At 52.8% G+C, this 16,926-nt stretch overlaps 1 protein-coding gene across 4 annotated transcripts in view; it reads left to right on the top strand.

Annotated features, from left to right (window-relative positions):
• The window catches only part of HPN (hepsin), a 53,404-nt gene that overhangs the window by 22,896 nt on the left and 13,582 nt on the right, over positions 1-16,926 (top strand). For all 4 annotated transcript variants that reach the window (XM_075907517.1, XM_075907516.1, XM_075907514.1 and 1 more), the window contains 5 exons: positions 301-400; positions 14,376-14,477; positions 14,719-14,760; positions 15,178-15,307; positions 15,640-15,762. In XM_075907517.1, the coding sequence (XP_075763632.1) occupies positions 385-400; positions 14,376-14,477; positions 14,719-14,760; positions 15,178-15,307; positions 15,640-15,762 (413 nt within the window). In that variant the 5' untranslated portion in view covers positions 301-384. The remainder of the gene's footprint in view (positions 1-300; positions 401-14,375; positions 14,478-14,718; positions 14,761-15,177; positions 15,308-15,639; positions 15,763-16,926) is intronic.

The raw sequence follows: 16,926 nt of genomic DNA, 5'->3' as shown, positions 1-16,926 counted from the left end.
GTGGGGAGCTGTTGGGGAGGGATGGGGAGGTCCATAGGGGGACATTTTAACCAAGGCAACAGGGAAGGCTTGGCCATGGTTGACTGGATGCTGTGGTCATCTCCCCCCAAGGTGGCTCATAACAGATTGCAGCAGAGGGCAGAGTTGCTGGCCACCTCCACGCGGCATTGGGTGAGGCTGTTCCCCAGCTGCCCTGTCTGAGATGGCTGTCTCTCCGCTCTGGGGGAGGCAAGTGGTTTGGGTCTCTGGCAGAGCCTGGGAGCCCTGTGGTCACCGCCCTACTGTGCTCTCTGTCCCCAGAGTGCAGGCCGGCCCAGTGCCAAGGGAGCGGGGCCTTTCTGGCCCGGCCCAGCGCCCCAGTCAATCATTAACCGCAGCAAGGAGATGGCTGAGAAAGACGGTGAGTAGCAGGGGAGCTGGGCAGGGGGCTGCTTCTGCCTCAATCCCATATCTCACCACAACCTGTCCCAAGTCAGTGCCCTCGCCCAGTACCATACCCCCTGCAATCCCCTATGCCACACAGCCCCCCAATCCCTGATCCCACCCATGTCCATGCCCTCTCCCCAGTCCCTCCTTTCCCTGACCCAACTCTCCCATCTCTAGTATCTCACTCCTGCCCAGTCTCCAATTACCCTTCCCCTGTTCCATAGCCCACACCCTCACCCCTCCCCAAACCCAGATCCCACCTCCTCCCTCTTCCCTGTCCCATAGCCCACACGCTCACCCCTCCCCAAACCCGGATCCCACCTCCTCCCTCTTCCCTGTCCCATAGCCCACATGCTTACCCCTCCCCAAACCCAGATCCCACCTCCTCCCTCTTCCCTGTCCCATAGCCCATACGCTTACCCCTCCCCAAACCCGGATCCCACCTCCTCCCTCTTCCCTGTCCCATAGCCCACACCCTCACCCCTCCCCAAACCCAGATCCCACCTCCTCCCTCTTCCCTGTCCCATAGCCCACACGCTCACCCCTCCCCAAACCCGGATCCCACCTCCTCCCTCTTCCCTGTCCCATAGCCCACACGCTTACCCCTCCCCAAACCCGGATCCCACCTCCTCCCTCTTCCTCGTCCCATAGCCCACACGCTCACCCCTCCCCAAACCTGGATCCCATCTCCTCCATCTCCCGGTCCCATAGCCCATACGCTCACCCCTCCCCAAACCTGGGTCCCACCTCCTCCATCTCCCGGTCCCATAGCCCATATGCTCACCCCTCCCCAAACCTGGGTCCCACCTCCTCCCTCTCCCGGTCCCATAGCCCATACGCTCACCCCTCCCCAAACCCGGATCCCACCTCCTCCCTCTTTCTCGTCCCATAGCCCATACGCTCACCCCTACCCAAACCTGGGTCCCACCTCCTCCCTCTCCCGGTCCCATAGCCCATACGCTCACCCCTTCCCAAACCTGGGTCCCACCTCCTCCCTCTCCCGGTCCCATAGCCCATACGCTCACCCCTCCCAGTCCCGGATCCCATCCTTCCCTCTGTTCTATATCCCACATCTCCACCCCTCCCCTCCCCTCCCCAAACCCTCATCTCACACACCTCTACTCCTCCACCACTGCCTCCCTTAGTTCTATATCTTACACCCTGACCCCTTCTCAATCCCACCCCTCTCTCAGTCTTGCATACCACACCCCTCTGCCTCTTCCCAATCCTACACTGCCCTCCCCAAACCATGCCCCTTTTCTGACCCAGCCCTTCACTCCACAAACTGTAGCAGAAGTTGATCATTAACTGTGCCAGAGGCCTGGGCAGAGGATATGAGAGAGTCATGCTGGCTGAGCTGAGCTGCCTGTTGCCCCCCATTCTAGTCTCCTCCCCCAACCCACTTCAGAAGGGCAGTCTGGGGAGAAAGAACAGGCCCGGAGGGGGTGGGGAGGCTGGTGCCTGGCTAGAGAGGGAAGGGAGTTAGCTGGCAGAGATTGGAGCAGGGATTTAGCACATGGCTGGGGAATTGGGATAGAAATCACAGATTAGGGTTGGAAGAAACCTCAGGAGGCATCAAGTCCAGCACCAGGACCAACCCCAACCAAATTATCCCAGCCTGGGTTTTGTCAAGCCGGGACTTAAACACCTCTAGGGATGGAAATTCCCCCCACTCTCTAGGGAACCCATCCCAGTGCTTCACCACCCTCCTAGGGAAATAGTTTTTCTACTATTCAACCTAGATCTCCCCCACTGTAACTTGAGACCACTGCTCCTCATTCTGTCATCTTTCACCACTAAGAACAGTCTCTTTCCATCCTCTTTGGACCTTCAAATAGTTGATAGCTGCTCTCAAATCCCCCCTCACTCTTCTCTTCTGCAGACTAAACAAGTCCAACTCCCTCAGCCTCTCGTAAGTCAGGTGCCCCAGCCCCCCCAATCATTTTTGTTGCCCCCTGCTGGACTCTCTGCAATGTGTCCACATCCTTTCTGTAATGGGCACAAACTGGACACAATTCTTCAGTCAAAGCAGGGAGTTGGTGCATAGCTGGCTGGGGAGGAACAGGTTCAGGCTCTTGGCAGACTCAGGCAGTGTTAATGTATAGGTCACATTCAGGACAGCTCTTCCCTGGCTCCAGCTCTTAGCAGACTCAGGGTATGTCTACACTACCCCGCTAGTTCGAACCCTGTGCCGTGTGTAGCCGTGCGGCACGGGGTTCGAAGTAGCCGGCATTTAAAAATGGCGCCGGCCGGCTTCATGCAAATGAAGCCCGGGAAATTCAAATCCCGGGCTTCATTTGCAATTGCGGATGACTACATTACCCCCGCTAGTTCGAACTAGCGGGGTAGTGTAAACATACCCTCAGGCAGTATCACTAGTGGCTATGTCTAGACTGCAAACCTCTTTCAAAAAAGAGCGACTAGACTACAACCAGTACTTTTGAAAAAGCAAGTCGCTTTTTCAAAAGAGAGCACCCAAGCAGTCTGGATGCTCTCTTCCGAAAAAGCACAGTTTGCATTATATAGCACCTTTCTTCGAAAGAGCACTTTTGAAAAAATGCATTTTTCCTCATAAAATGAGGTTTTCTGCAGTTGAAAAAACTGCTGCGTTCTTTCGATTTACTTTCGAAAGAATGTGGCAGCAGTCTAGATGCAGGTAAAGATTTTTTTTAAAAGGTCACTTTTTTTGAAAAATCCCTGTAGTCTAGACACACCCACTAGGTCAGTCACACTCAGGGCAGCTCCCCCTTCTTCCAGTGATGGGCGCATGCTCTTGGCAGACTAAGGCAGTGTCATTGCTTCTCTCTCTTGGACTCCCTCATATTTGGGGTTTGTCCAGGGAACTTCTCGTCTCCGTATTTTGGGCTCTCTTCAGCCCCATTGGATCCGCTGTTGGGCCCCGGACAGGCCCTGCTCAGACCCATTCCCAGTCTCATCTTGATTGTGCTGCTGAGGCTAGGCCTGGTGAGAGTTGGCCTTAGCTTTGTCCATATCTCTACTGGTCTCTGGTTTGTGTTTGTTCTGCCCCCAACTCACATGGCAAAGTTTTAGTCACTGCTCCTGCTTCCAGGGCATCTTCCTTCCAGTACCCAGTACTGTAGCGTAGAGTCTAGTGTAGTGACTCCACTACATTCGGATCTGTACAAGGGGGAGTGGCTAGTTTGATTAACTCAGGAACTGGACAGAGGAGTTCAGTGTTTGTCTCACCAGTGCTCTATGCAGAGGGGAAATCTGCTCATCGCTCTCCTCCATGTACAGCCCAGGGTTGTGTGGTCTTCTTGCCGAGGAACTTAGGGTATGTCTACACTACCCTCCTAGTTCGAACTAGGAGGGTAATGTATGCATACTGCACTTGCTAATGAAGCCCGGGATTTGAATTTCCCGGGCTTCATTAGCATAAGCGGGGAGCCGCCATTTTTAAATCCCCGCTGCTTCGAACCCCGTGTAGCGCGGCTACACGGGGCTCGAACTAGGTAGTTCGGACTAGGGTGCCTATTCCGAACTACCGGTACACCTCGTTTCATTAGCAAGTGCGGTATGCATACATTACCCTCCTAGTTCGAACTAGGAGGGTAGTGTAGACATACCCTTAGTGTGCCTGAGGGCTGGTTGCCAGAAACACAGAAACCTGCTGGGATTTTGTCCTCAGCTGTGCAGCTGGTGCTCAGAGCTGGGCCCTGAGATGTCTATGAGGATCGGAGCAGGCGATGCTATTGCATGGCTGAAGTTAATGGCAGTTTGAGATGGCTAGTTAAGAGACTCAGCTGGAATTTGCCGTTGGAGGTCGGTGTAGAAAGAACAGATTCAGCCCCATGCCAGGTAGAGGGGCAGAGCAGCTGTCTCCCTTCTCCACTGCAATTGGTAGGGTGTGCAGTTTCATGCTCTATCTTATGGGTATGGGGGTCTCTGTGGCTGTTAGACATAGAGACCTCCACCCCAAAGTCTGCTCAGAGCTAGGCATGCTGGGTGTGAAGCAGTTTCATTATATCCAGGGTTTAGTTTGCTTCAGTGGCTCTCAGCCCCCTGCTCTACACACTGTTTCAGCCACCTGGCCCAGAACCATCTGTTCTGATGGGATTTTTCTGTCTGAGCCATTCTCACTTGACCCGATTGATGTTTGAGGTTATGCACAGTGGAGAGGACCAAGGTGGTCCAGGACAATCTCCCATCCTCATTCTCCCTGAGTGACTCCCCTAGGAAACATCACATCCCCTCCCATCAATTATGGATTCATGTGTGCCTATGTTAGCCCGACCTCTATATTAAGGAAATATCTGGAGTTCTGTAGGCATGGAGTCACCACAGATTATGAGAGAGTCTGACACATAATTCCTGACTAGGGCTACTCAAAGGACAAGGCCTAGTGTCTATCAGACATCTCTTTTGTTAATATCATAAGCATAGTTGCTATAGAAATGAATCAAATATACAGAAAGTTAAGGGTGAAAAGGGTGAATATTTACTAACAGATACGATAATGTCAAATGGTCGCTGAAGTAGTGTTACTCACAGGTGTTATCAATTTAGGGTTTCTTCTTGGTGCCTGGAGATGTAGTGAGCTGATAGTTATATAATAAGTACATGTGCCCCTTTCTCCATCTCCACATGCATTCCTTGCATCCTCACATGTATCCATCCACCTCTTCCTACAAATACCTCTTCATCCATTGTTCTTCCATCTCCAGCTAGTCCTACATGCATCCATACATTCCTACATACAGCTCTCCATCATTCTGTCCACTCGTCTCCACATGCATCCCATCCATCCCCACATAGATCCATCTATCCATCCACCTCCACATACACCCACCTCCAGCCAGCCCACATAGAATCATAGAAGTATAGGATTAGAAGAGACATAGAGAGGTCTTCTACTCCAGTCTCCTTCACTCATGGCAGTACTTCATACTAACTAAACCATCCCTGGCAGGTCAAACCTCCTCTTAAAAACCTCCAATGGAGTAATTTTAACAGATTTACAACTTCCCTAGGCAATTTATTCCAGTGCTTAATCACTCTTACAGCACCGTCCTCTTGGTTTTCAGCCTTTTAGGTACTTGAAAGCTGTTATGTCTTCTATCAGTCTTCTCTTCCTGTGACTAAGCAAATCCATTTTTTTTTTCAAAATTCCCTCACAGATCAGGTTTTCTAGACCTTTAATCATTTTTGTTGCTCTTTTCTGGACCTTTGTCAATCTCTCCATATCTTTGTGGAAATGTGGCACCGAGAATTGGACACAATATTCCAGTTGTGACCTAAACAGTGTGGAGTAGAGCGAAAGAATGACTTCTCATGTCTTGCTCACAACACTGCTGTAAATACATCCCAGAATCATGTTTACTCTTTTTGCAACAGTGTCACACTGTTGACTCGAATTTAGCTTGTGGTCCACTATGCCCCCTAGATCCCTTTCTGAAGTACTCCTTCCCATTCTGTATGGCTATGTCTAGACTACATAAAATGTAAAATAGTTTATTCGGGATAGGCAAATAATAAAATTAAAATGGCCACCATGCTGTGCTGATGATCAGCTGATCCGGCACAGTGGGGCAGTCTAGATGTGCCGCGGTCAACAAGGGAAGTCTTTGTCGACCGCTCCAGTATGCCTCATGAAACAAGGTTTACCGGAGCGGTCAACAAAGGCTTCTTGCGTCTAGACTGCCCTGCTGTGCCGGATCAGCTGATCGTCAGAACAGCACAGAAGCCATTTTTATTTTAATGAAGCGGGGATTATTTAAATTCCCTCTTCTTTGCCTGTGCTGAAGAAACTATTTTACATGGTTCTGTCGACGGAGCCATGTGGTCTAGAAATAGCCTATGTGTGAAACTGATTGTTCCTTCCTTCCTAAGTGGAGCACTCTGCATTTGTCCTTACTGAATTCATCCTGTTTGCCTCAGAACATGTTTCCAGTTTGTTCAGATTATTTTGAATTATGACCCTCTCCTCCAAGCACTTGCCACCTAAGTTCCTTCAAAGCTGAGCAGCTGCATGTCAGTCTAGGAAGCACCACACGGGCGCTCAGGGCTAAGGTGGGGAAGGATCTTCTCCCCCAGCCCTGGACCTGCTACTATTAGGCTGGTTTGAATTGACACATTTTGCTCTTGACAAATCCATGCTGACTATCACTTACTCATGACCACCTAGGTGTTTGCAAATTGCTTGATTATTTGTGCTATTATTTTTCTAGGTACAGAAGTTAAGCTTACTGGTTTGTAATTCCCAGGCTACCTTTATTTCCCTTTTTACAGATGGGCACTATATTTATTCTTTTCCAGTCATTTGGAATCTCTCCCATCTTCCATGACTTTTCAAAGATGATAGCTAAAGGTTCAGATACCTCCTCAGTCAGCTCCTTGATGTATTTTATCAGGCCCTGGTGACCTGAAGATATCTCACTTGACTAAGTTGATATCTCACTTGTCTAAGTAATTTTTAATTCATTCTTTCCCGATTTTAGCCTCTGATCTTACTTCATTTTAGCTGGCATTAGCTATGTTAGACCTACAATTGCTACTAACCTTTTTGGTAAAAACCAAAACAACAAAATCATTTAGCACTTCTGCCATTTCCACACTGTCTGTTATTGTTCCCCCTCTTCCCTCATTTTTTAATGGGACTACTCCATCCTTGGTCTTCCTGTTGTTTCTAATGTATTTGCAGAATGTTTTATTTTTATTGTTTATGTGTCTAGTTAGTTTAATTTTGTTTTGTGCCTTGGCCTATCTAATTTTGCTCATCTATATTTGTAATCTACTATATATTTGATAGAATTTGTGCATCAGTTTGTCAGGGTGTCCATCCATCCATCCATTGGTGAGTCTGTTCAAGAACTCCTCCCAAATGGTAAGATCTAGGACCACCAAATCTGGTCTGCAGTTTCCTCTTATCATAACTTAAAGCAAGGTCAAGATTTGGTTGTGCCAGGATAATGAGATGTGCCTGGAATGCAATTGTTTCTCATCAAACAGAAAGGTATGAGTGATAGCAGGGACAGTTACATTCATTAATGACCACATTGGGGCAGTAAGCACAGGGGACAGTGCCTGGCACTGCCAAGACCTCAACCAAGATTAGGGCTGCGCTGTGCTGGGCACTCCTTAAATCCGTGTGTGTGAGCTTCTCCTCCCTCAAAGAGTTCACCAGAGCTAGATTAATTCTTCTGGGGAGCCAGGACTATTACATTTTCTGGGACCCTTTAGGCTCCAAGGTGAGGCCAAAAATGAGGGGTTCAGTGTGCAGGAGGGGGCTGCGGGTTGAGGTAGGAGGGGGAGTGAGGGCTCAGGATGGGGTGTAGGGTAAAGGATGAGGCATTTAGGGTACAGGAGGGTGTTCTAGGCTGGGGTCAAGGGTTTTGGAGTGTGGGAGAAAGCTCAGGGCAGGAGGTTGCGGCAGTGGAGGTCTGGGCAGGAGTTAGGATGCAGGAGAGCACTCAGGGCTGGGACTCTGGGTTGGGTTGTGGGGTCTGGGAGAGAGTTAGGGATATAGGGGCAGGAGGAGACTCAGGTTTGGGCAGAGGATTGGGGTGTAGGGTGCCTACCTGGGCAGCTCCTATTTTGGGGGTCAGGGAACAGGGGACTAAGTGTTCTCTACTCTGTGCACCACCTGTGCAAGTCCTATTGACCATGATTCCTGGCCAATAGGAGCTGTGGGGAGGGCAGCAGAGGACCAGAGCTTCCCAGCACTCATGGAAATGCAGTTTGAGACAAGCCGTGGGAAATAGCAGCCACCTCTGCCAAGAAGGAACATGGGCTTTACTGGGTACAACCAAGTGCCTGAGGCTCCCTGCCATGTCCACAGACTGGATCTAGAGATTCAGTGGGCTGGATGTGGCCCATGGGATGTATTTTGCCATCCCTGCCCTAGGGCGACTACGTGTACGCACATGGCCCTGCTGAGCCTCCACAGGGTGACTGTACATGTGCACACATGGCCCCACCTAGCCCCAGACTCCCCACCTCAACCCTCAGCTCTCTCCCACAATCCAAATCTCTTGGCCCCAGCCTAGAACACCCTCCTGTACCCCAAATGCCTCATTCCCTGCCCCACCCCCAGCCAGAGTCCTCACCCCCTCCTACCTTAACTCATAGCCCCCTCATTTTTGGCCCCAACTTGGAGCCTAAGGGGCCCAGAAAATGTAATAGCCCTGGGTCCCCAAAAGAGTTAGTCCAGCTGAGGTGTACAGTTACCCTGGGGCGGGGGAGGAGGAATCACACAAAGGGGTCGCCCTATCGGGTGACCCTAGGGTGACTGTACCCACGCGCGCACACAGAGACTATATGCATATGCACACATCCCCATCATGTGACCCTAGGGCAGGGCTGGGGGTCAGATCCAGCCTGCCAACCTACCAGATCCAGCTCATGGACCACCCTGCCAGGACCCTCAGGTACATGCAGCTGTGTGGTTTAAAGCACAGTCCGTGGAGCTCTCTACTTTGCAGAGTGGGGGAAGCTTTGTGTGATCACCCTGCCTACAGCCCAATCCTTAGCTCCTATTGGTCAGAACGAGGTGTACCGGTAGTTCGGATTAGAGCACCTAATCCGAACTACCTATTCCGTGCCGCGTGTAGCTGCGGGCACAGAGTCTGAACTACTAGGGCTTTAAAAATGGCGGCGCCCAGCAATATGCAATGAAGCCCGGGATATTTAAATCCCGGACTTCATTTGCAACTTCGGTTGCCTACATTAACCACCCTAGTTAGAACTAGGGTGGTAGTGTAGACATACGCTCTGGGTATGTCTACACTACAAAGTTAGTTCGAACTAACGGACGTTAGTTTGAATTAACTTTGATAGGCGCTACACTAGCGTTCCGTTAGTTCAAATTTAATTCGAACTAAGGGAGCGCTTAGTTCGAACTAGGTAATCCTCATTCCTTGAGGATTAAGCCTAGTTTGAACTAGCTAGTTCGAATTAAGGGGTGTGTAGCCCCTTAATTCGAACTAGTGGGAGGCTAGCCCTCCCCAGGTTTCCCTGGTGGCCACTCTGGCCAACACCAGGGAAACTCGTCTGCCCCCCTCCCGGCCCCGGACCCCTTAAAGGGGCACAGGCGGGCTACGGTGCCCGTGCCAGGTGCAAGTCTGCCAGCACCCAGCCACGAAGAGTAACGGTAGGAAGTAACTAGGAAGCCTAGTTCGAACTACTTAGTTCGTGCCGCGTGTAGCCGCGTGGCACGGGGTTCGAAAGAGCTGGGATTTAAAAATGGCGGCGCCCCGCTTATGCAAATGAAGCCCGGGAAATTCAAATCCCGGGCTTCATTTGCAAGTGCGGTATGCCTACATTACCCTCCTAGTTCGAACTAGGAGGGTAGTGTAGACATACCCTCTGTTACTAGTTTGAAGCCTGCTACCCATTCCTTTCCTTTGGTGTCCTCTAGTCCTTCTTTATGGGAACTAATGAAGAACTTTTCTGTATGCACCCTCTCCACCCAACCCCTGCTTTTAGAGACCTCTATCCTGTCCCCCCCCTCCATCTCCTCTTTTAAGCTGAAAAGTCCCAGTCTCTTTAGCCTCTCTTCATATGGGACCTGTTCCCAACCCCTGATCATTTTAGTGGCCCTCCCCTCTCCCAGCCTCTCTCTTCCCCTCTCCCACCTCCTTTTCCCAGTCTCCCCCAGTTTTGTTCAATAAAGACAGATTCCATTTTGGAAGACACGTTATCTTTATTTTGTACATCAAGAAGAGGGGCTAGGGAAGGGTAAGTGGAAGGAGGTGAGGGAGGAATGGGGCACGAGCCCCCGATGGGGAGGACTGGGCTGGCTCTGCGGGCTTCTGGGGGTGGAAGCTCTCCTGCAGCCCCCCAATTGCCCCCTCTCCCCAGATGGCAGCCTGCGGCAAGTGCAGCAGGGCTGATGGTCGAGTGCTGTGATGTGCCCAGTGTGGGTACTCTGGGCACTCCAAGCCAGGACTGCTTTGCAAGCGGGGCACCCCTGAGAACTGTCTGTCTGGGGTGGGGGTCGGGACCCTTTAAGCACTGCCCTCGGCTAGCCTGACACAGCATCTCCACGCTCTAAGTCCTCCTCTGATGCCCTGCTGGCACTGCTTCCGGCCATCCTTAACCCCGCTTCAGGGTCCACTTAATGTGGACGCGCTAGTTCGAATTAGCAAAATGCTAATTCGAACTAGTTTTTAGTTCTAGATGCGTTAGTTCGAATTAGCGCTGTAGTGTAAACATACCCTCAGAGATTAGTGCTCACCCTGTGGTGGAGCAGTCATGAGGCTGAGCCAGGTCCTGGACTACCCCACCCTTACTCACCACTGATTCCCATTTCCCAGTTGCAGGCTGGCAGCCCCTACCCCCACCTAAGCCAGGCTGCTGATCCTCCCAGGCCAGGAATGAGGAGATCCAAACACCCATCCTGTGCCCCTTCCCTGTCTGGCCCTGCACAGCATCCTCAGCCTCTCCCAGATGTCCCTGTGCTTGGAGCAAAGCCCAACACATGGCTGGCACTGCTACCCTTCAGCCCTACACTGGGCATGGGCTAGATTGAACTGCACACCCCCAGAACCTCCATGCATCACCAGGACTCCTGGTTTCTGTCCCAGCTCGGAGAGTGTGGGTGAGGGATCTAGTGATTAGAGCAGGGGGGCTGGGAGTCAGTAAACTAAACTGAATGGTGCTGCCAGGAATACAGTTATCTCCAGAGCCACACTGGGATGTGTGAGGGCAAAACAAGTCCTGCTCCCTGCAACATGGAACCCCATTCAGGGTATGTCTACACTACCCTCCTAGTTCGAACTAGCGGGGTAATGTAGGCATACCGCACTTGCAAATGAAGCCCGGGATTTGAATTTCCTGGGCTTCATTTGCATAAGCAGGGCGCCGCCATTTTTAAATCCCCGCTCGTTCGAACCCTGTGCCACGCGGCTACACGCGGCACGAACTAGGTAGTTCGAACTAGGAAGCCTAGTTCGAACTACCTAGTTTGTGCTGCGTGTAGCCACACGGCACAGGGTTCGAACCAGAGGGGATTTAAAAATGGCGGCGCCCTGCTTATGCAAATGAAGCCCAGGAAATTCAAATCCCGGGCTTCATTTGCAAGTGCGGTATGCCTACATTACCCCGCTAGTTCGAACTAGCGGGGTAGTGTAGACATACTCTCAGAGCTCCCAGCTCCAGAGCATGGAGCCCCCTACAAAACCTGCCACCGGAACACAGTGCCTCGTGTAGGGGCACACAGGGAACTCAGGGTATGTCTACACTACAGAGTTAGTTCGAACTAACTTAGTTCGAATTAGTTAATTCGAACTAAGCTAATTTGAACTAACGCGTCTGGAACTAAAAACTAGTTCGAATTAGCGTTTTGCTAATTCGAACTAGCATGTCCACATTAAGTGGACCCTGAGCAGGGCTTAAGGATGGCCGGAAGCAGTGCCGGCAGGGCATCAGAGGAGGACTTAGAGCATGGAGATGCTGTCTCAGGCTAGCCGAGGGCTGTGCTTAAAGGGACCCGACCCCCACCCCGGACAGACAGTTCTCAGGGGTGCCCCGCTTGAAAACCAGTCCTGGCTTGGAGTGCCCGGAGTGCCCACACTGGGCACATCACAGCACTCGGCCATCAGCCCTGCTGCACTTGCCGCAGGCTGCCATCTGGGGAAAGGGGGCAATTGGGGAGCTGCAGGAGAGTTTCCCCCCCCCCCCCGAAGTCCACAGAGCCAGCCCAGTCCTCCCCATCGGGGGCTCGTGCCCCATTCCTCCCTCACCTCCTTCCACTTACCCTTCCCTAGCCCCTTTTCTTGATGTACAAAATAAAGGACAATTGTGTTAAAAAATGGAATCTGTCTTTATTGAACAAAACTGGGGGAGACTGGGAAAAGAAGGTGGGAGAGGGGAAGAGAGAGGCTGGGAGAGGGGAGGGCAACTAAAATGATCAGGGGTTGGGAACAGGTCCCATATGAAGAGAGGCTAAAGAGACTGGGACTTCTCAGCTTAGAAAAGAGGAGACGGAGGGGGGACAGGATAGAGGTCTCTAAAAGCAGGAATTGGGTGGAGAGGGTGCATACAGAAAAGTTCTTCAATAGTTCCCATAAAGAAGGACTAGAGGACACCAAAGGAAAGGAATGGGTAGCAGGCTTCAAACTAGTAACAGAAAGTTGTTCTTCACAAAGCAAAGAGTCAACCTGTGGAACTCCTTGCTGCAGGAGGCTGTGAAGGCTAGAACTAGAACAGAGTTTAAAGGGAAGTGAGATCAAGTCATGGACGTTGGGTCCATGGAGTGCTATTAGCCAGGGAGTAGGAGAGGTGTCCCTGCCCAAGGTTTGTGGAAGGCTGGAGAGGGATGGCACAAGATAAATGGCTTGGTCACTGTCTTCGGTCCATCCCCTCCAGGGTCCCTAGGGTTGGCCGCTGTCGGCAGACAGGCTACTGGGCTAGATGGACCTTTGGTCTGACCCAGGATGGCCATTGTAAGCTCAGGGCTCAGGGTCGGGGGTCTCAGTGGACCCCCTTGATTTTCATGCACACCTGCTCCTGGGTGGCCAGGCCGGCAGCTCTCCTGCCCAAGCCGGCCACTTTCCTGTGCCTAGTGCGGAGATCGTGGACAAGGTCCACGATGTCCGCACTAGCCCAGGCAGGTGCCCACCTCTTGCGGTCCCGGGCAAGCTCCCGGGAGCCGCCAGCCTGGTCCCGGGAAGAGGGAGAGGGCTGGGGGGCATCGGGTGGCTGGCTCGATCCGTGCCAGGTGCAGGGTCTGCTGGCTGGGTGCTGGCAGGCTTGCACCTGGCACGGGCACCGTAGCCAGCCCGTGCCCCTTTAAGGGGTCCGGGGCCGGGAGGGGGGCAGACGAATTTCCCTGGTGTTGGCCAGAGTGGCCACCAGGGAAACCTGGGGAGGGCTAGCCTCCCACTAGTTCGAATTAAGGGTCTACACAGGCCTTAATTCAAACTAGCTAGTTCGAACTAGGCTTAATCCTCGTAAAATGAGGTTTACCTAGTTCGAACTAAGCACTCCGCTATTTCGAATTAAATTCGAACTAGCAGAGCGCTAGTGTAGCGCCTATTAAAGTTAGTTCGAACTAACATCCATTAGTTCGAACTAACTTTGTAGTGTAGACATACCCTCAGTCTCTAAGAGTCCATTTGCTGGGCTGCGGGGCAGGCTGTGCCTGTCAGTGGCACTGTCCTACTGGGTCTCTCCCTGTGACCATGCTGTGCCCAGGGGATGGAGGGTGGGGGTGGGGAATCCAATGATGGGAAAAGTCCCTTCAGGCACTTGCTGGCGTTGTGTCCGTGTAGGTCACTGCACCCGGCCTAAGGGCAAAGTCTCTCTGGACCAACCCCCACTCTGCTATGCTCAGTCTGCAGTATACAGAATTCACATTAACTCTTCACCACAGGGTTGGGAGCCAGGACTCCTGAATTCTGTGCCAGGCACTGGGCAGGTGGGGATGGTGGTGGGGTGGTTTTAGTGGGTAGAGCAGGAGGCGCTGGGAACAAGGACTGCAGGGTTCTGTGCCTGGCTCTGTGTAGGTGGTGGTGGTGGTGGTGGTGGTGGTGGTGGGGGATGGGGGGGGGTTTGTGGGTAGAGCAGAGAGAAAGGACTCCTAGGTTCTGGTGACCAGCTCTGGGAGAGGAGAAGGGCCTAGGAGTTAGGACACCAGGGTTCTAGTGTGTGTTTGGAGGGGGGAAGGGAGTGTTCCACTGGCTACAGGGATAGGTACTTGGAGCTTCCCTCTAGTCTACAGGCCCCTGTTTCATCTGCCTGTCTCCCCTCCCCTCTCTCCGTCCCTCTGTCACCACAGCACTCCTGGAGCTGGCTGAATGGGTGAGGGGGAGGCAGGGGGCCACAGGCAGGCAGGTTCCCAGGCTGAGGCTGCAGGATACTGGGGTCAGCCCCAGAGCCATGTGCTGAGATGAGGGTCCTGACCAGTTAGGGGGCTCAATGCAACAGCCTGTGCTAAGGACCAGGAAAAGGGGTTGTTCCCAACCCCATTAACCCCCCTCCTGTTTCAGGGGGCCCTACGGTACCATGCTGGTCGCTGCCCAAGGTTGTGGCTGTTGTGACTGGTGGCTTCCTGCTTTTAGCCGGCATCGGAGCCAGCGTGTGGGCCATAGGTAAGAGCCTGGTCCCTTAGGACCTCTAAACCCCTGCTGTCCCAACCCTGGGCTCCCTACACCCAGCTGTCCAGTGCCCCTCACTCCTAACCTGCAGCCCCTCTGCTAACATTCCCTGATGCCATCTCCCCATTCCTCCCAGTCGCCAATCCATGAGTGCACCTGAAGCTCCCCATCCTGCTGCCCCCTGCTGGGCATGATGTGCTCTGCATGTAGGCTAAGGTTCTCTTCTCTCTTGCAGTGACAGCTGTGCTGGGGAGCAACAGTGAAGGGCTGTATGGTGGTAAGTGGGGTAGCCCACAGCTCAGGTCCATATGACTGGGAACTTAGGCCCCTTCATGATGAGGACTTGACGGTCTTCCCCCCTATCCCAATGCATACCAGAACTGGACCCAAATCCCTCTTTTCAACCCCCACCCCTGAGAGACAGGAATAGAACCCAGGAGTCCACGGTTCCAGTGGAGAGCCCTCATTCCCTGGATCCCCTGCCACTCTGCAGGTGTTGGCAGGAAACTGGCTGCTCTGGGAACAGCCCAGACCCCTGTTTGGTGCTGGGAGCCCTGGGATAGCTGCTGTAGTTCTGAGAGTGACCATTGGCAGGAGACATGGACATAGGCTGACCCGGGGCACTAGTGGCAGGGGGTGGTGGCAGGTGAGATTCTTTGATCATTGTTCAGAGTTGCCTCCTCCCATGCCACAGTCCAGGTTAGTTCGGGTGACCTCCGGGTCACATTGTATGACGAGAGTGAGGGAAAATGGCGCCTCATCTGCTCCACCCCCTCCAACGCCCTGGTGGCTGCGCTGAGCTGTGAAGAGATGGGCTTCGTCAGGTACCAGCCTGCGCTGGCAGCAGCTGCGGGGTGGGAGTGAGGGGCACTGGCAAAGCTGGGGGAGTAGAGCTTGACTGGTAGGGGCTGTGGGGTGGGAGTGAGGGGCCCTGGCAGAACGGGAGGGGCCAAGGCTGGGCTTGCAGGGGTGAGAGTGAGGAGCACTGATGGAGCAGGGGGAATAGGGCTGGGCTGGCAAGGGATGAGGGGCACTGGCAGGGTGGGGAGGCAAGGGCTGGGTTAGCTGGGGCTGCAGGGTGGGATTGAGGGACACTATGTGGGGGCAGTTCTCTGTGGGGGCTGGCTGCACGGGACTGACACTGTCTCCTCATCAGGTCTCTCTGGCACTCAGAGCTGGATGTGGAGCTTGCAGGTGCCAATGGGACATCAGGATATTTCTGTGTGGATGAGTCTCGCCTGCCCTTGGCCCAGAGACTCAGTGAGGTGGTCTCCATTTGGTGCGTGGAACAGGGCGGGTGTTTCAGCAGAGGGCACCATGCTGCTAGGAGGGGGCGAGGAGGAACTCTGTGGGCAGCCCAGCTGTGCTGCTGTATGCCTGGGACCCTGTTACTCTTATATTGGCTCAGGTGCATTTTGTGGGACCAGTGCATGTGTGTGTCTGTCCTGCTATGCGTGTGCGTGTGTCCTGTTCCCCTGCTGGAGGCACTGCTGTCTGTCTGTCTGTGTTCTTCCATGCCTGAGTGAGTGAGTGTTCCCTCTAAGATTTCCCATCGGTGAGTGGAGTGAGATTTCTTTTGTGCACCAGTATTAGGGATGTAAGAGACTAGTCAATTATCCAATAAACAGAAGCTTATCAGATAGTTGACTAGTGATGCAACTAGTCGCTTCCCCCCTCTTGCTGCCTCTACTAGAGAGGCAGCAAGGGAGGAGGAGCAGAAATTGGTGCTGTGGGAAGCCAGCTTAAAAGCTGTTTCCCCCCAGCACCATCTCCGCGGCAGGCAGGGGAGGTAGAGGTACAGGGGAAAGGATGTGAGTGAGGACGGAAGCAGTCTCCGCTCATGCCGCTTCTGTTTCAGTTCTGCTTTTGAAATGTACAAGAGCCTCAGTGGGGGTATGTCTACACTAGCTCGTTAGTTTGAGCTAGGTAGGCAAATGAGGGCAACTGGAGTTGCAAATGAAGCCTGGGATTTAAATATCCCGGACTTCATTTGTCTCTTCTTGGGCACTGCCATTTTTAAATCCCCCTTAGTCTGAACTCCGTGCCCGCAGCTACACGCAGCACGGAGTAGGTAGTTTGAATTGGGATCTTCCACGAGGAGTACCGATAGTTCGAATTAGAGATCCTAATTCGAACTACCTACTCTGTGCCGCGTGTAGCTGCAGGCACGGAGTTCGGACTAAGGAGGGTTTAAAAATGGCGGCGCCCGGTAAGATGCAAATGAAGCCCGGGATATTTAAATCCTGGGCTTCATTTGCAACTCCGGTTGCCCTCATTTGCCTACCTAGCTCGAACTAATGAGCTAGTGTAGACATACCTTACGTCTTTTGTACATTTCAAAAGCTGAAGCCCCACAGGGAGCACGGGATCTGAGGGGGACTCCTCACTGGCCCCGCAGACCCTGGGGGCTTCTGCTTTTGAAATGTACAAGAACTCTTGCTAC

This window comes from Pelodiscus sinensis, chromosome 24 (assembly GCF_049634645.1).
Source record: "Pelodiscus sinensis isolate JC-2024 chromosome 24, ASM4963464v1, whole genome shotgun sequence".
NCBI lineage: Eukaryota > Metazoa > Chordata > Testudines > Trionychidae > Pelodiscus > Pelodiscus sinensis.
The sequence above is the reverse complement of the archived record's forward strand: the minus strand, read 5'-3'. Positions and strand labels throughout refer to the sequence as shown.